Source organism: Montipora capricornis, chromosome 6 (genome assembly GCF_036669925.1).
Source record: "Montipora capricornis isolate CH-2021 chromosome 6, ASM3666992v2, whole genome shotgun sequence".
Lineage (NCBI taxonomy): Eukaryota > Metazoa > Cnidaria > Anthozoa > Scleractinia > Acroporidae > Montipora > Montipora capricornis.
In genome coordinates, this window is record NC_090888.1 from 50353411 (window position 1) to 50373410 (window position 20000).

Below are 20000 nucleotides of genomic sequence, written 5' to 3' on the forward strand. Positions count from 1 at the left end.
ATGGAAAATAAAATACCGAAAATAAATGGCGAATTGTAAAATTACAATACATTTGCCTCAAGGGATAAATCGATGGCTAATTAAATGCAACTGAAAGTTACGTGAAAAGCTGTACCCAAAAGAAGTTGGAGAATTTGGTGCAAAAAAACAACCACGAATACCTGTAGAAAGCAAGCTTTCCAGGGTTCTTTCGACAGCTCAATCGGCTGAATTATTGTGAGTGTAAAAATAAGCTCTTTTCGGATTGCCACTGAATAAAACCATAAAGCTGACTTACTCGTAACGACTCATCGCAAAACAGATAAAATACGGAGCGTGTTTTTTCATATACACAAATTGCATGGTTTGCCCCCTGTTTCGAGATCGTTCTGGAAACAAAAGCGATACGAGAACCCTACGAGGTTACATCGAAACAAAATATCACTAAAGTGAAATAGGTCCTGTCGAGTGACCATTGTTCATAATAAAAAAAGAATTACAAAAGACGAAAGAGACCTTCCTGTATGCAACGTAGTGTGTGCAACGTAGTCTTGGCAAGTGAAACAAAGTTTCGAACCCACAAAATATTACATAACTCCGCAAATGATTAAAAGGGATGGAAAATCTTAACGCTAAATGAAAGGCAAACAAATTAAAGAGTAGTTGTTCACCCGACGTTTTCTTCGTATTAAGTAATCTTTTAAAGCATGAAATTTGAAACAAATGAACCTCGACAAAATACGTTGCCAATAAAAAAACGTTAAGTTTGAACAGCTTTCGAGATTCGCAGACAATTCACGATGTAATTTTACATGAGTTTATGAGTTTAGTTCAACAAGTAAACATTTGTTCGACAGTTTTTTTTCATTGAAGTAAAAAGCGACTTATTCAGGACATACGCCAATATATGCTAAGTTCTTTCTAGCCATAATTCGAAACAAACAAACTCTTGTTTGTTTGTTTCGAAATCTTCGACCTATCCAAGAATATTAATTAAAACTAGATTCTTTTGAAAACTGACGGAGAGTTTTTCTCGTGTTCAAAAGTGACTTCCGCTCAAAACAACCTCATGTTACACAGCTGTTATCATATGTCATTTACAGGTAAGACCCGTTAAGACTTTTTCGAGGAATTATTTGTGCAAAATAGCTAATCTTGCAAAAACTCTAGGAGGAATCTGGCCCAGCGCTCACATAAAAAAGTTGTTTATTTGGATCAGCTGAGGTTATCGTACTCGCTTTCACAAACCACAGCATTTAAAAGTAATAAAAGTGAAATAAAAACGATTTTAAATCATTCAAGGCTTTTCCCAACCCCTGCTATGCGAAAGACCCGTCGCGCTGCGAAAGTTTTGCAAGCCAGCGGAAAAACTAGAAATTAATATTTTTATTACTGCTCTTTTCGACTGTTTCCAAAAGGGAGGTGCATGGAATAAGCACACCAAATTTCATAATCACCTCGATTAAAAAAAAAAAACGACTGTTGTTTAGCCGAGACCGGCTTTTCGAAGACAGATTGGCTTTTAAGAATATCATTTTGCTAGTAATTTCAGAAATTCTAGCATTTCGCAAAAAAACGACAATCTTTCTGCAACATATATAGGAGAAATGAAGAACAGGTGCTTTGCAACCATACAAATTTTCTCTAATGTTGAAAAAACCCTTGATGTTTCATTTCAGGTTAAGACAACTTGCATCTCATGCCATATTTGAAAGAAAAATGTGAATTCGTATGGGAAATATAGAGTAAGGAAAAACCATAGTTTCCCCGATTAACCACAACCTTGCTGAATCTCTGCTAGACACAGGCCACGTTGCACATTTGTAAATCATGATCTTCAGCGAACGAAATCATTCAAATTCTTAACAAGCAGCTAAATACACAAAATGTGTAATGTTCTTATGACCGTCCACAGATTAGTAATGAAAGAGCAAAATTCAGGCACTCGAAATTCAAAACAAATATACCAGATGTTAAAACAGTGCTTTTAGTTATGAAAATAAAAGCTTAGGCTTCTTCTATCAACCGTAAAACAACGCGTTGCCCAACAATCAATTCTTTCAACTCTGCTACAAGCAATCAACGATGTTTAAACAAAATACTCTCGTACGATATTAATTTCGCACTACGAAGTCTTTTGGAGTGAAAACGATGCAAATAATATCACCTCACATAAATACTACATGGTTTCGACTCTCCATACGAAACAGAATTTCATATTATTTTTCCCCAACAAATAAGATACGCGAATTTAAAATATCTCTTGTCTAACTACTGAATTCGTTGACAATTTTTTTTTCCAAACCTGTTCGTTGATAGCATACAGAATTTTAAACCGGAGTATTATTTAGAAGTATAATTAAAGTGCATGTCGCTTGAATGAAAAGACAATAAACTCTTGGGCAGTTCGCACAGAACGTTTGACATCTGTTAGAGATCGTTTTAAGTACTTACAATAAAAGCCGAAGTTATTTTTCCATGTTTCACTGTAAATTTCTGACCAACTTTGATGCAGCTTACACTTGATTCGGCAATTTGTTTTCGAACGCAGAGGTTCGAAAGCAAGAATTTTCAACGCAATGAACCAAGCCAGGCCCAGTATAGCGCTGAGATGGAGTACAATAATACACTAAGTTTAAACAACATTCTCACAATTCAAAGACAGGTTAATCCCCAACTTCTTCTGCAATTGATATGCGCTTGATTTTACATATAAGTTTATAATAGTAATTTATAATTAGTTAGCTGCATGATAGTTTTGAAATCTAGTGATCCGCCGCAAAAACGAAATTTCTTTCACGCCGTTCGAGGCCATTATCTCAGAATATTCTTGGTCTAAGAATAGGGAAGCATCCTTTTTAGATATCACCAACGACAGAGAGAAATTGGAAACAATAAGCGAAACTAGTCTGTTCGATGTCTCAGTTGTCATGTGGCTTTAGTGACTACAAACTGGTCGAGAACAGTGGCGTCTTAGCGAGTTTTTGTTCGACTTTGGATCCCTTTTGCTTTTTATGGAATCTCTTGCTTGTACATCAAAGAAAAAAACAGAAAACCACTTAAATTCAAAAGCCTTCTCATATGCTAAACACCTTGCCTAAATTGTTTATCTCATCCACACTTCGCGCGCACAGGAAAACTTTCTGCAATCATAGATTCGTTTTGCAATATTCTAATTAGCAAACAGTATTATTTGAAGAATAATCGCAAGGTATTAAATTCCGACTAGGGCATAACATAGTACAAGCTGAAAGACTGCGCTATTTAATCCTGGCCAGCCATTACGTCTTCATTTTTTAGTTCCTCGCAGCATTGCATCAAAATTAATTGTCCTTCTACAGTGTTTGCACAGCCCAAACAGCAAAACTGCTCTTTAAAAGGCCATTGTCTATGGAGAAATGCTTTGCAGAATGAAACAAACATTCGAAAGAGAGTATAATTTGCTTCACACGCAGAGAGAAGTTGTGAAGTACTGACGGAGGATAATTTGGCAGATGTTTTCAAGAAACGCAATCGTTAAACTTAATTTAGTCGAGAGATCGATTTTTTTCTTGCTCTAAAAGCAATTGTAATTTGCACAATATGGATTTGCCCACTGCTGTTGGGAGAACAAATAGCAATTATAACTCGCCGCGACACCAGAGAAAACAACTTTATTTAATTCAACCGAGAAACGCCGCGTTCGCCGGGCAGAACTTTTATAGGCATAACAGGCGGTGAAAAAGTCCTTCCTAAAACACAGTTGGATATATTATCAAACTACGTTCAAACTTAGTAGGTCAGCATTAAAAGACATTTTTAAGGAAGCCGTTTCAAAGCGACCTCGCAGGAAATCTTTTGTTTCCCGTCATAAAAGCTCTTTCCTAAATGCCTTCAGGGCGATCCAAATTACCACAAACAAAGTCGAAAGTCGCTTTCAGAAAATATCAGACACCGTTTAAGCCTTATGACTTCAGGAAATTAACTGATTATTTCTCTTTGTAGACTTTCATCTGTGCTTTTCTACAAGGTTTTCATTTTGAGAAATGCACGCGGCAACAAGGTCCAACTTGCTTTGTAACAACGACGACGAACAAAACCTTTCATTTTGTTGGGATACGGGCATACACTAGGCGAAGAAATTAATTTTCTTAGAATATAAATAATAGTCGAGAAAATAGGTTTCCGCTGATATAAAAAACTAACACGGATCAAGCTTAAGAAAAGGCTATTTGCACACTTAGTCAGCTATTTTCAAAGCAGCACATTTTAATTGCGAGGGCCTCATTGAGACAAATCAATTAAAAAAAGCACGCATGCGTGGTACAGTGCTATAACAAGACCGACATATTGAAAACAACTCGGAATGATGAACGCCAAATTAAACTAAAATAAAGACAAATTATTCAATACTTTTTCGTAGCAGAATAAAATATTTCAGTCCTCTACTCAATGAAGCTGGAATAGGTGTAAAGGCTGTTTCCCCAGGGCATATGTCCGAATACTTCAATTACTTTGGTGGTCAACAATGAAGCTTTTGAAAGCGCTTCGCGTTGTATTGCATTTGGGATCACGAAAAGTTAAAGCCATCTTGAACTCGTCGACTTATAGGTAATGAATGAGCTTTAAAACACATGAAATGTGAGCTCGCATAACCAAGCTTGTAAAATCTGTCGATGTGTGTGGCAAACGTCTTGCACGTGTAATCACCATCACGCCCAAAACACTTTACGCCATCGAATTGTCAACGCATCTTAGAATAAATACGCTTGAAGAGCAATTTCGAAATGCCTTCGTTTCCCTGACATCTCACTTCCTTCGCGGTCAATATTTTCCCGATGGCATGCTAAGAAAACCGTTTGAAATTATCAAAGACAAAAAGCTGTCCGAATATTGCCTTCCCTCGATAAATCGAATGTCTGAATTTTGTAAGCGCTTTCGGTGTTTCGAGCAATAGATTGCCAATCTTATCGAAGCAATACGTCTTTTACCTGAATAGGTTCCGTCATATCGTCGGCTTAAATCCGAGAATTGAACTCCTTGTCGAGATAAACGCGGTAAAAACAGCGAGCATTGTGTAAGAATTTCCTCCTTTCTCTTCGTTGCTTTTCTGCGATCCGAGTGTCTCATAAATATGTTAAGGTAGAGTAAAAATATTCAGCTTATTACCATAATACCGACCAAAACGAATATCCTGGATTTTTCACTTTGCAAAAATTGTTCACATGTTCAATGTGCGATAAACCAGTTTTCGCTTCCGGGACTCTTTAGCCGGATTGACACAGAAATACATCATCGGTCTCTTGTTGTCCCCTTAAATATGGCGTCACGAGTCCGACGCTCTCAAAATTTTTAAACCGCCATCTTTTTCCTTCCACAAGAAAAACCATCTAGACGAATTTTAAATTCAATCTCGTAAGGGCTTAAAACAGATCAGCCAAAGGTTCAACTATTATTATACAAGAGCCGAGCAAGTCAAATTATGACAAAACTTTTGGAATCGGCTTTGTTTGTTGAACTAATTAGTTGTCCTACAGTGAATTCTTCTCGCTGTTATCCGTTGATAAGGCGAGCTTGCCCCATAGATGTGGCAAAAACGAATCCTAAGATGGTAAACCGTTTACGGCACTGGAATAAACGTTACGGAACAATAAAAAATTAGGCAATTTAATTTAAGACAGAAAAAACAAGTTGCCACGTTTAGATATCCGTTCTCCACGTTTTGCTCCTGTCGCAATGTACTTGCTCATTAGGCGAAAGTCACTATTCATAGTTCGAGAACCGTTTCGATTTTGACTGCCGGCAACTCATGAATATATTCCCCAATTATGGAAAATAGTTCGAATTTATAGGCATGTTTAGCGAACTCTGAGAACCCGCGAAGCATACTTCAAATGTCAAATATTGTTTGTCTTTGAAGCCGAACCATCGTTCAGTGTTACTATTAAAAGCGACTTGCTCCTCGCAAAATTGTGTCGACAAAACTGAGTGTAACCTGAGACAGCGCAAAATCCCTCACAGTTGAGAAGTTAAGGATAGAAAGGAGACAAAAAAAGTATGCTTCTAAACAGACGAGTGTATTTTTGCCTTCATCTGTTTGTAATTTTTCGTTTTGTTACATGTGGCCATCCACGAAAACACAGCTTCACAAAGAAGCGATCTTTCAGGCCACCGTGAAACGAATTGCCGCTATTCGTAAGATTAGAGTGAAATCAAATAAACTCAAGTAAACTCAACTTCGGTGTGGTTTTCCGTAATAAAGGGAATTTGCAAGAGCGAACTGAATTATCTTAACAACAGGTACCAGAGAAGATCCAAAAAAAAACATGTCTATCTTTTAGACCACGTTCTACACTCACGATAAACGACAAACAAGAACACAAAGAACGGGAAGGCTGTACAGAGTTGAACTCAAAAATTTAAATGCAGAATTCTATAACACAATTCCAGGCAAATTTACAACACGAATAAACCGAGAAAACGAGCACAACTTCAATTCTTATTTTACACAACAGCGAGCGAAAAGCGAAAACAATGTAGTTCAAACCTTACGAGTTAATAAGGGCGTAACACGCAGAAGAAAAGAGCTTAAGTCTTCAGCTTTCATACCAAGACTCGCACCGCAAGCGGGTATATTCTTGATTTTACAAATTCAAGGAACATTGTGCCTATAATGTATGGGGAAATTTAAATAAGAAATTGTTTCTATTTGCATACATCAGGCGTGTTATGAATGAACTTCTCTGCTATGCATCTACGGCTCACTTTTCCTTCCCGTTGCGATTATGCGAAGGAAAAATCTTCGAGAAAAAAAGCAAACACACTCGTTCAAGACAGCGAATATGCTTTCGAAACTAACTTTTCGCCATTCTGAAGACTGAACAGATCCACAACACTAAAAAATATGCCCAAAACCACCGAACGTAACACAAAACAACAGAAAACCAAGACATGGCAAAGTGAACTCAAAACGTTTTAATAGGTTATCTGGAGCTAACGGGTTTTGTACGGTTAAATAGAATAGTACGGTAGCTTTTAGTTTCTCATAGCAAGAAAACAACTCTTAATAACCATCGGTAGAGCTCGGAACACAAGCACATATAAAGCTTGTTACAGAGTAGACAAATTATAAGCATCCATCTTGTATTTACAAATGATGTTGTGGGGAAAAAAGCCCCGAACACGGGCCTGGAAGGAACGAAGCATGTGGCAGAAATATCCATGTTAAAAGAAATTACAATTTAAGACTGTTTTCCCCTGGAATTTTTCTAAACTAAACGCAATACTATAGCTTTCAGGGCAGGTATTTACATACAATAATGCCCATACTATTTTGAATACCTCTTTGCATATCCTACGAGTGGCGGTCGACTTGAAATCGAAATGTTCCAGCCCGCTCACGCTCGCTGAAATTACACTATTTCACATTCACTTAGAGTTCGAGGTTCGCGTACGAAGAAATATCAAGAGTAAATCGAATTAACGGGCTCGTTCGTCCGTACGCAAGTCGAGTTCCATGTCTATTTGAATGATAGAAAAATACATTGTCCACTATTTTGGTTGGGAGTGTAGGGCACGTACAAAGTTTTTATTGTGGTCCTGCGATGTGAGCGCCGACAATATGCGGCGACGAAACATGAGGCGAAGGTACGTGAGGTGAAGAAACATGAGGAGATCCAACGTGCTGGTCATCAGCTCCTCCAGTGACTGAAGCGGTCATTCTCTTTTCTTTTTGCCTTCTGTTGCAAAACCAGACTCGAACCACCTCCTTGTCGAGGCCAAGATTTTCTGCCAGCGAGCCAATTTCCTGCGCGGACGGTTTGGGATTTTTACAGAAGTGGTTCTCCAGAGCTCCCTTGACAGCTACCTCTATGGAGGTTCGCTTCTTGCGCTTTCTACCCTGAGTAGCGAGTTTGTCGATGCCACTCGCAGCTCCATTATTGTTGTCCGCTTCCTCGAGCCACTTGGCTAAAAGCGGTTTGAGCTTGCACATATTTTTGAAACTCAGTTGCAGCGCTTCAAAGCGGCAAATGGTGGTCTGACTAAAGACATTACCGTACAGTGTTCCGAGAGCGAGACCGACATCAGCTTGGGTAAAACCGAGCTTGATTCTTCGCTGTTTAAACTCTTTGGCAAATTGTTCAAGATCGTCAGATGTTGGCGTGTCATCCTGCGCTTCCAAATCGGGGTGAGCTGTGTGCGACGCGTCTGGTCCGTTCGGATTTTCGCGGATAGTTTGAGCGGCTTGAGGGAATGCACCTTGCAACTGCACCGTGCCATTTATCGTGCCATACGAAGGATGAGTTGTTGGAACCGCTTGCATTGCGCCGCTGATGTGGATGCGAGTATGATCAGGCGAGTGAGCCCCATGTGTCGCAGAACTGGGCCAACGTGCTTGGTCTATAGGCATAACGGGGTGACCGCCAGGCCGGTGATGGACGAGAGTTGCACCGGCGATTGTTGTTATTACCGGCGAAGCATCGTCTCTCAACAGTGGTTTGACTTCTTGTAAACTCACCGTGTTTGCGGGCCAACCTACCGCTGTATGGTCTTGAACGACCCACTGATGCGTCGCAAGATGGTTATTTCCAACTCGTTGGTCGTTTAACGAGGCTACGCTCGCTGGGGCAAGATTCTCGTACTTTACAACAGTGTGTTCGTCTCGCACGTAAGCCATGGTGGTCGGATGATTTTGAATGACCCGAGTTTCGCTCTGCGTAGACGCAGAACCGACCTGGTTTGTGTACGGGTTGGTTTGCGCTTCCATTGTAACGAGCTTGGTTTAACTTGCGTTCAGCTAAAACTCAGCTTTTTTGCCGCCAGCCTCATGAACGTGTCCAAAGATCTGTTGATTTCCTGCCAGCTCATTGGACAGCGCTGTGGTGAGTGACATTCTATTATTACTTAATTAATCATGATTCGTAAACGCGAGGACAGCCATTGGCTAAAGGCGCACGGGCGATTCGGTTGTCAATGGCTACAATGCGGCGTGAAGAATATGCTAATTGTTATCTCCAAATCATTTCCCATTGGGCCGTTCTCCGATCCGCTCTTTTGTTCCCTTCGAAACCTCATTACCACAATTGCAAATGAGCTGAAAGCGTTTACAAAATATAATCACGCTAGAACAATGAACTATGCCTGCGTGTGTTCTAATATTAGTAGCATTTGTTCTTTTCGAGATGTGGAGGGCGGGAGCGCCCCCTGAGGGGTGTCATATTTTCTTCGACAGATTGGAAATCCTAAGAGCCAAAGATCTTTTACCTTTTGTTTTGTATTCCGATGTTGACAGCTCAATTTCAGGAGGTTTAACAATCGGATCAACTCTCGAGAAGCGAGCGTGGTGTGCTATAAGCGCAAACCACGCAGCTAAAAAAATTTTAACACTTCCGTAACATGTTTATGCTATTGAATGCCTTTTCGCCGCGAATGAGCTGAAAGTCGTTTAGCGGGGCGGTAAGAAAACTAATATGATCGCCAGCTGTTAGGCGGCGCAGAATCTTGCCAGTACTGGTCATTTGATCCCATGGTCCATTGCTTACGAAGTTACAAAGTTCGTGGTTTTAACTGTTCATAGCAGACAAATATTTGAAAAAAATATTGCTTGACCGAGGGAAAGCGAATGCGGAATAGCGAATCTGCAACGTCAAAGCATAACCTTCCTATCTTGGTTCTAATCTTAGCCTCTTAATACGGAACAATCTTTTTTGTAAAATGCTATTCAGGCAGCCCTATAATGCGGATAGGCCTCGTTTCGCGACTTCCTGAAAGATGGTTATCATTTTGCGCTTATGTTTGCACTGTACAGCTCACAAAAACAATCTTGACGCGAGCGGTTTCACTCTTGACTGATTGATTTTTCTCTGCGATCTCTCACTAATAGCATATTATTGCCAGGACAAAACATTTTTACTCTAACTTTAGGGTGACAGAGCCAACAAACTGGCTCCATAATATCACCTAAATCTTGCTAAAATATCGGCCACAGCGGTCTCAGCTAAGTCAACAGAGAATGCTAAATTGCATTCAAGGGAAAGGCAATTAGCTCCTTTAAAGCGTAACGTGGTTTAACCTTCCACTGACGCCTTTAGCCTTCACTTTCATGTTCATAATGGAACCAGCAGGGATTGGCGAAAGAAAAATCGGAAATACGCTAGACAAACTGTTTGGTCGAACTCTAAAAGCGCGATCGCTGTATTTTTTTTTTAACTTAGCAACACGTGCCGTGTTCCTCTCGCGCGAGGAATTTTCCCAATTCTAAACAGATTTGTTTACTTCGGCCGTAAGAAGAGTTCACAATTTCAATTAAAGTCTTTATCTTCATCAAAGGAAAGGCTGTTTGAAGCTATAAGTGATACCCGCGGGACAAAAAAATTGATTTGAAACCCTTTGCAATGTCAACGACGCGCCATATAAATGAATTACGTTACTCGTGGCCTCGAGGCTTAAGCTAATACAAAGTTGGAGATTTAGGCACACAAAACATGCTTTATCTTGTTGCTTTCGAAGCCACGGCTAGGAAAAGCCCGAAGTAGTCGATTAGAAAGTGATAAGAGTAAACACTTCCAAGAATAGTACAATGTTTCCGTCCACATTAGAACTCAACTGCCACAACGCCCTTCGGAAGACAAAGCCGAAGAAAAAACTATCCTGAATCTCGCTAAATGTTTCACTTCACAGTTTTACGTCCCCGCGTATCCTACCAAACTAACAGCAAGACAACCGAAAGTACTTCGGCGAAACTCGCTGAGATAACACGCTTGCGTTTAACAAGTAAGTTGAACCGCTACGAAGAATATCAAATACTCGAAGAGCGGTGATGTTTGCCCAAGAAAAACCACACGACATGAAATACGTTGGTCTACTCACATTAGAAGAGGAATGTGACCGTTGCCTTGTTTCCTCCGTGCTTGAAAAGCAACTTTTGAAACCACAATCCTAAAGCAATGATTTAAAAGCTTTGCGATTCCGTGGCAAAACTTACCCGCATGATTTGGCGTCACCACAAACAATGGGCGACCGAGCGGGTTTCACAGTCATACATAACAAGAAGGAAAAGACATGTTTTGCAATTCACATTCGGCAAAAAAATTAGCATCTATACATATACATGCATGGTTGTACGTAAATACTTGAGTAGTGTTTAAGTTTATATTTGAACGGGCGAACACGATTAAGTGATGAGACTGAGCATTGTACAACTAAGTTAGAAGATTCATATCACAAAGGATGCCTTCGAGTCAAGAAGATGAGTGCTTATGTACTTGAACGCAAGCTCGAAGGAGCATTGCGTTCGGTGTCTAAGACCGACTTTTGTAAAGCGTCGGAACCGCGCTCTACCATTGTTTTCGTGTGTGAAGAGAGTTTGGCCCTTAAGTTCTTGACGGCATTAACAGAATTTGGGGGGGCAATGATTTCGCAAGATTTCGTCTTCAACTTTCAAGCACGGTTAAACTGAAATTTGCGAAATCTTGAGCAATTATTGAGCATGACTTGATTTTTATAGCCAAACCAATTCAAAACAGGAATGAAAAAGTTTTTTTAAATAAACCTGAACCTCATTTAAAAGACTAACAATCTCATATAGAAGTAATATTCCATTCACGCTTGCACTTGACTTACCACAGCGATATTTCAAAAATTGAAAAATGGAAATGACGCAAATTTCAAAGTCAGCTTGACTTCACAAGGGAAAAGGAATAAATTTTCATGGCACGTATTAAATTTTGGTGACAATGGACAAAAAAACACTACTTACATTTTTCGGGGAGAAACCAGATAATGAAAACTCGGTATTCGCGACCAGACTTTCTTAACAACAATAGCCAAAAACTATAAATATATATTCGTGTCACTTATCAAGAACTTGGGCCAATGCACAAATGAGAAGTTAAATTGTAGACGGAGGCCACTTTTCGGAGTTTCAATTACTATCGCGAATAAAAGCAATCCAAAAAAAGGTAATACACCATCAAGTCTCTAGATTCTGGAAATGGTTTATAATGTTCATTGATAAGGATTTTGGCGGGTTTGAAATACTGGTCTGGTTCAAGTCCCAGAGGAGAGAATACCTTCAAGGCACTCGGCTATATTTTCAAACTGAAAAAAAGTTCAGAGATTTCTTGAAAAGATCAGCTCTTACCGAGCAAGCATCAGAGAAATTACATTTTTTGTTTCCAGTCATACACCCTGTTTACTATTTCCTGTTATAACTTGAAGAGAAAAAGAATAGAAATTGGAAAAGAACATCCACAGCAACGTGCGCTACAATTCATCGTCTTTATAAACATGTATTATGTCCGAGGAAAGCTCAAGAAGACAAAAACGTTTGGCAAAATGTATGAGACCAGCACGAGTGACGTAACGAGCAGACCAGGACGATTTCAGTTCTGGACATGCGCATTTGGTTTGGAAGTCGTGTTTTTTTTTCCTTTTTTCTTTCTTTCTTCTTTCTTTCTTTCCTTCTTTCTTTCTTTCTTTCTTCAGTAGAACTTACACGGGAAGGAAACATCGTACGCATATCCAAGTCTAAAGGTCGCTGAAAAAAGCAATTTCGGCTTGAGCACACAAGTATTTTAGCATTACATACAATTCGCGTGATAAATGCACCGGCTATCAATCAAAAGTTAATCGGCTTCGTTTCCATCGACTCCGTCCTAAGAAAAAAAAGGTAAACACAAAAACGTAGGGAGCTTTTTCGACCTTAATTGGTTTTCTTTGGCCTTGAAATGAGTCAAGGGTCTTTATCTTCCAACTTGTCAAAAAAAAAAAAAAGAAAAAACACCGTTTTATTTTACGCCGAGCGCACGCAGATGACTTTCTTCTCACACCCTGCACACAACGCCAGCTTTTAAATTTCCTTCCCTACACTAATTAAACAATAAGGGAAAGGCGCTGTTGGTGTTTAGGAAGGGAGGTATAGAAAGAAAAAAAGCGAGAGTACTGCCGAGAAGCGAACAGGTTTGTTCACCTATATGAGCAAAGAGCCTCAAGTTAAGCAATTAATAACTCGGGAGAAAAGGCATTACAAACTTTAAGTTTGAGAGCTAAGTAATGGTAAATTGACAATTTATCAAGGATAATTATCAGCACGTGTGACGCCTTGATATAGTTTTGATCGGCTGATTAGGTTTAAAACTCTGACGCCCCATCCAAAAACGCCAAGCAATATAGTACAAGCGGTCTGCTGATGAAGCCCCTTAAAACAACATTCCCTCATTCGTCAAAATTGAATGAGGAATGTCCAGCTTCAAAACGAAATACAAAGCTGTCATTGTCAGACCAGATGGTCACCGCACTAAGCAAACGAAACTTAAACGAGAAAACGAACACACGCGAGCTAAATACAGCAGCAAACATTTCACTGCATATGCCTTTCAAACGAAACAGTTTAATAGTTCTTTTGATAGAACAAGCATATCAGGTTTCGTGTGACCTGGTGCTTTTAGCTTTGATACATATTTCATGACATCGATGCATGCTTTAAACAATTTTCCGGCCAGGCGAATATGAAATTGAAAGAGGGTACCCGCAGTTGATGCAAAATTCATGACATTAAATATTAAACAGCGCCTACAGTAATTGTACCTCGCACATTATTTTGGCAAGCTGAAGAGATGAACTTCAAACATCATCAAAAGAATAATAAACAACCTCGCAATGTGAAATAATTTTTACAGAATGAAAACAATTTTTCTTGGGCGTAGAATTCCGCACAGACAAAAGAAGAGTATAATTTTTAACAAACGTTTTGAAAGCAACCGGCGGGTGAAAAAATTCCACCCACGACTAAAAATAATACTTATTACTCAAAGTCTACGGGTTTATCAAAGGTTTCATTACATTCCTTGATAATAACGAAGTTCAGTATTTGTTCGCAATGACACGAAACAGCTCAGAACAGATTGTGCTTACAGAGTTTTCAAATGTCATTAATTCTTACCGTCAGGAATATTAACGGTTGATCACAATGAATTTGAAAAAAACATGTTTCGTATATTTGTCTCGTTTTAGCACATCAATATACCAATGCTAGCCACGCTGAGGGTGTGAAAAAATAAAGACGAAAAACTGAGGAGTTTATTTTGTTTGCTCATGTTGATTTGGCCTTGCTGTTAACGTCATTCAAATAAAGGAGAAAAGACAGAGGACAAAACGATTGAATACCTCACGAAAAAAATCATTTGATGGAAAACTCTTACACATGAGGTGACGAATATACTTTGTGTCACAGCAAATGGAAAGAGTGGTACAGGTTAACACAACTGTCGAAAACACACGGGAAGGCAAACACTATTCCATAAAGCCTATTAGTTTGAAACAAATACACACTATGATACCTTCGTTTATCTTCCATCACTAAACCCCTATCTGATGACCAGCCTTTCCAAACGGTCAATATAAAAAGAGGGCGTGGCAGCTAAAAATGGTCACCAGTTATTTAATTGACGTTAAGGACCAGGAATTTCCACAACACTTTTTCTTGCCCTTGCAGCAAGGGGGGGCAATTGATCCAAAGGTGTGTATATTATTAATCCCAATTTAACGCCCCACAGTTCTCCAATTTTTATGACTGGGCTAAAATTGCAAAACAAAGACAGGATTGGGCAACCCAACCAACAGCCTTAACCTTTACATAAGAAGATGCCCTGGAATGTTACTTGAGCGAAATCTTCCTTGAAAATTTGCAGTCAATTTTACTTGCTTTATTCAAGTTCTCCCTCAATTAATAGGCCCTAATCTTTGCAAGATTTACGTCGTATCAGAAACCCATAAGGGTTGAAACGTGTAACGCGCGTTCACAGCTTCCGAATATTCAGTGCCAACTGATTGGTTGAATGTTTCAGTGCAAAGTACCATATTTGGAAACCCCTTGCTCTTGTTGTTCCAAATATGGTACTTCGCAAATTGAATATTCAGAAGCTTGTTTCCCAGCACACAAGGGGCCGTTCCACGTTTTAACCCTTCTGGGTTTCTGGTCGTATACTATCAAGTTACCCACATAATTCACTGTCACAAAAAACCTCAAGGAAGCATCGTCCCGTGCACAGCTATTAAATCTAATTCACGGACTTCATTTTTCCCCAGACGTATGCTCATTACCAAAGCGATTGATTCAACATTTTAGGTATAAATAAGCGGTGTGGACGATTAAGCGATGTTTGAAAGTCGGCCAAGGTCTTCACTGCTGGCCATGGCTGATAAACGCTAAGTTTTTAAACCGAAAGCTAAAACGTTTTGAGTCATTGTCTGAAATTTTACCTCATCAGAGAAAGAGTTGTACACTTAGCTGGTAGCTGAGATTCCTGTTTCCTGATCAAGAATCTATCAACAGAGACTGGGACTCACAAACAACTGTCACTCTTGTAAAAAAAAAAACACGGAAAGTACACCTCAGATGCGCTGCTAAAAGGAAACGAAACTGAAGTGAGAACAGGACTTCGCTATGTCGCTCAAGAGACAATCGTTAAGTACGCACCTATACATTTCTTGACTTCTCTAAACCTTACGCAGCCTTAACTCTACAGAGTAAATAAAATAAAAAAAAGGTTTGGAAGAAAATGTGGTACTACGTTATTCGTGCGCAATAACACACTTGACCCAGTTTGATACTTGCCGCTAACTTGATGACTTAAGAATTTTCTTCAAGGAGTGTAGAATATTCTAATGGTTGGAACATGCTAGAAAGCGACGTAATTTGGCTCGTTATTTGCAAACAGACAACCCCTTTTGAGAAAATTGACCAGCTGAAGACTCGAGCGCTGACACTGAGGTATTATCTTTGTCCGTGGTACTCACAATTCCGAGGGAAGATTACAGAACCAATAGCACTCAGACAGCAAAGACAATACGCCTTCTAAGAGGCTACCTGTAGTACCGTTTTGGCGTGATCCTTTCCTTCAAAAACCCTCAAAAAAACAAAACTCTTCGAGCCCTCGTTCTAACACAGGAATCGCTCAACCTCGAGACGATAGGTCGTCTGGCTCTTAGTTGTAAACTATAAGCACCAGGTTCTTGTAACTTGTCGGCGCGTTGGTTGCTGTTTCCGTTTCAGTAAGTAACATTGAAAACAACTGGCTTATAACTTGAGGGTAAATGACTCATAAATTCTGAAGGTAATACAAGTCTGTCTCCCCCAGAAAGTCTAACTTTACATTTTACGAAATAGGCGCGAAAAAGCGCAGGGTAAGCTCCCTTCTTTCAATGTCAGCGTCCGCGGGTAGTTCTTAGCAGATTTCTATCTTGCTTTTATTTATCGTGGAAAATAAGTGTGCTCTTCATCAAACAAAAGGTACCCGTAATGTTAATAATCAAGATAATTTCATCAAGATCAATATCTTTGCACGTCTTACAAATATAAAGAGGTGACTAGGTTAAAATACGAGACGTTTTTTTTTTAATTTTATTTTCCTGCTGAAAAATAACGCGTTTTCTACAGATAAATTGACGGATGTGTTTCCAAAGAAACTCATGTGAAATGAATGGACATGGCAAACTGCATGCCCACAATTAAATGACTCTTAAACACCTGCACTTGTCTTTTACATGGTGGGTAAGTTACCTCAGACTACGGAAAGTGAAATGAGAAGCAAACTAAGGAACGATGTATTTGTGGTATTCAAAGCTTGAACATCGTGGAACCATGCATCATACCAAACAATTCGAATCTACACACGACAATATTACGGAAACTACCTGGAAGAAGGTCGCCAGTTAGCTGTTTACAAAGAGCGATGGAATTGAGGCCAGATGGTGGTTGAGAGCCCGATTTCAATCCGAGGGACTTGGCCACGGTCACCTCTAAAACGCGTGATGTCGATTGAAAAGAGGTAGAAGAATTGCTACACCAAATGCTATAAGCTCAGTTTAGAATTTCAAACGGAGCCAATAAAGGCCACGGCTTTCAAAGCATATTAGCACAATTCTCCTACTTTCTCTTGTCTTGTTAGAGGCGAAGTCCCTTCCAGTGCTCTAAACTTTCCCATCTGAGTTTAAGAGCTTACATGGAAAACGTTATAATAAAAGAGAGCTAACATTAGTGTTAATTCAAGGTTCTATTGTTCAGTGTTCCCCTAGGGATTCAAAACATCAGTGAGTTGACACTAGAGTAGTGTCAACACTACTGTTACACTGTGTTTCTCTCATGGGTGACCGCATCCATTTTCTCTTCGTGGTACAAGAAAATTTGCGAAATGAAATTGATATTTGCGCAGGATCGGAGTGCCATTAAAATTGATTGCCACAAGAGCTTATCCGTGTCGGAATTCCGCGTCAACTTGCAATCATCAGTGTGTATACTTGACGACAGCTGGCACTTGAATAAACAAACTAATATTTCCTCGCCCACATTCAATCTGTGTCGCCTATGGCAGCAATTTAGAGTCAATTAGTGACCTTCATTAACATCTACATAGTCGATGACAGATTGAGGCCACACGCGCGGCCAACTCTGTCACGCTACTTCTACATTAAATTAAGTCCTTCCGGAATGGACTCAGAAGACGACTCTGATAAAACAGCATGTTTCAAGCGTTCGGATAGTGAACAGAGGGTGAAAATTGTCGCGAAAACGAAAGATGATGAGACAGGGAGGAAAAATTCGTGGGATCGATTTTCGCAGCTCCTCGTCGCTACATGTACGTCTGTATTATAAATAACATTCATAATATTCGCTCAGTAAAATATGACCAGTATTTACAAGGCTAAGGCCGAAAACGTTCGGTTTTTTTACTTTTTAAAGAATTTTTAGTCTTGTAATACTAGTCATAAATAAAAATTGAATTTCAACTTTGAAACAATGTGCTTCAAAAAAATCACTTGACTTCCTGTTCAATTTAATTCACAACATTCTCCTACGCTTTGAAGCTATAACACCGGAGTCATACAAAGGAAAACTATAAGTTTCAAGGAAAGTCAAGTCTGTTTCGACCTTTTGCAAAATTTCCGGTTTGAAGAGAACGGAATTGACACATCATACAGTAAGTCACAGAATCATCACATAAATTACCATAAATGTGACACATTGTCTTACAAGGGCTAAGCAGTTTTCCGGCACTGGTAGACATCAGAAAACTGGACATGATTGTGCATATCCTAGCCAGCTGCGCCAATTACGAAAATTGATGGTTTTAAAATCAACCATGGATCTTCTCGATTGCTAGTAATTGTTCATGGTGACTCAATGCCCAGAAGAGAATTGAAAGAGTGTTATAACGGAGTTCTATTATCGCTCAAATTTAGTTACTGAGAATCGCTTCCTAGTCATCCCTTCCTAGTAGAGCTAATTATTGCAAGTTACACGAGGTGGCTCTTTGGAGCCAGTGGAAGAAATCGTTTTGACACATAATGTTAATTTATTGTACCGTGCACGGTTTATCTAGCTTTTGAGTCTGCGAAGGAAATTCCTCAAAATGAACCACCATGCAAAGCACTTTACTACGGTGATGTCAGGCCGGAGCCCTTGTGATGTTGGCAGTTGATTATGCTGTACTTGGTGATGGCCGTAACTTCTGCTTCACGTGGTTTTCCTCAATTTGAATTCGTGCTTTTAATTTTGCTGCACAATGTCGTTTGTACATCTGATTCTGGGGGTTACATTCTGAAGTGTGATTATTCAAATAAAAGCGACTGACCAATGTTTAACTGTGATATTCTTGTGATACCAACAATTGTAGCTCTCGATGAAAATGGAGCGCGGTCGAAATATAGCAGCGTGGTTACTAGTTTCGCTACCATATTTCGACTGCGCACCATTTTCAAAGGAACAAAGAGCCTGTTTGCAGGCTGTTATACCGTAAAAGTTGGTTCCGTATTTTTGATTCTGAGGTGTGCCCTTATTCAAATGAACGCTTCTAAGCAGTAAGTTTCCTGTGAAGCTGGTTATTCCATGCTCAAGCTGGTTAAATATCAAATTAAGTTTCCTTAAACAGGCGTAAACTGCCAAATGAAAGCTACTGAGTTGTGTGGACGTTTCTGTTGCAATGTCTACTAAGCCGTGAAGAGTGTTTCAAACTAAAACTAAACTACGTGAACCTTTCAAACGACAGCTTCAAAGCCGTTCTTTACTGTTTTGATCTCCATGTGGCATAGAGCTGCCAACCTTTCTTGTCAAATGATCTCCACTTCTCGAGCAATATTCTTCTTAGTGTTTTTTTTTTAAAGGAAAAAATCATTTGAACTTTCAAGTCTATAGTTATCTAGACTCTATTGTTGTGAGCTTGGTTTGAGACACCGTGAATTTTACGACAGTATTTTGTGCAATCCCCTAATGTAATCAAGCGTTGTTCCTTGGTTTGGAGCTAGGTTAAACCCTCACATGAAACCACTAAGATGCGCCTTCTTAACGGCGCTTTCTAACTTTCCGCAATTCTTGAATTACAAGCATTTGTCACTTCGTCACTTTTCTCTCTCACAGTAATGACATTGAAGAGGCATCGTGGTTTCCTCGCGGTTTTCTTGGAATGTTTACTTTTGCTCAAGGAGTTCACCCTGTGTAATTGCATATGTCATCACCTGCAGACGCACTCGAAAAAGAAACCACAAATCGATTTAAGTGTAAGCCAAAGTGACGCGCGTTTTATTGAAATATAGCGAAGACGTGTGAAAGGAAGTGGGTTAAAACAACACGCGCGCCATTTTATCCGTATATATGTTGACTTCCTCTGAGCAAATAAAGGCGTTCATCTTCCGGTGTGTTCACGCGAATAGATAAAGAAAGATTTCTTTTCTTGACTTAGCCACCAGAGATTGTTGTTTCAGGGGAAACGTTTCTCAAAACACCCTATTCTCCAAGGTTTAAGAAACGGATACGTGCACAAATCGAATAAAAGAAAATCCGTCAAAACGGGAAAACAAAAACAAACAAGTGTTTAAAACGCAGGTTGAAAGCTCTGGCTGTGTGTCATCACAAAATTGACGTAGATCAAGGAACCCAATTATTTGGTAAAAATCGGTTCGGAAAGCCTAACCACACCGGAAATTTTCTACGTTAGTTATCACTGAAACGGTTTCCTTTCTTATCATGAAATCTGCAAAAGCTAAAT

At 39.5% G+C, this 20000-nt stretch overlaps 1 protein-coding gene and 1 long non-coding RNA gene across 2 annotated transcripts in view; one reads left to right on the forward strand and one right to left on the reverse strand.

The window, feature by feature from the left end:
- Nucleotides 1-1000: 1000 nt before the first annotated feature.
- Nucleotides 1001-20000, forward strand: part of LOC138052397 (uncharacterized) — a 24709-nt gene continuing 5709 nt past the window's right edge. Inside the window, exon 1 of the long non-coding RNA XR_011133061.1 lies at nt 1001-1082. This is a non-coding gene — a long non-coding RNA (uncharacterized lncRNA). The remainder of the gene's footprint in view (nt 1083-20000) is intronic.
- LOC138052395 (silk gland factor 3-like) lies at nt 6915-8826 on the reverse strand. Its single transcript, XM_068898883.1, has one exon. The coding sequence runs from the start codon at nt 8723-8725 to the stop codon at nt 7547-7549; it is 1179 nt and encodes a 392-aa protein (XP_068754984.1). The 5' UTR covers nt 8726-8826; the 3' UTR covers nt 6915-7546.

Excerpts from the sequence above, each read along its gene's own strand:
- LOC138052395 (XM_068898883.1), bottom strand. The coding sequence starts at position 8,725 with ATGGAAGCGCAAACCAACCCGTACACAAACCAGGTCGGTTCTGCGTCT.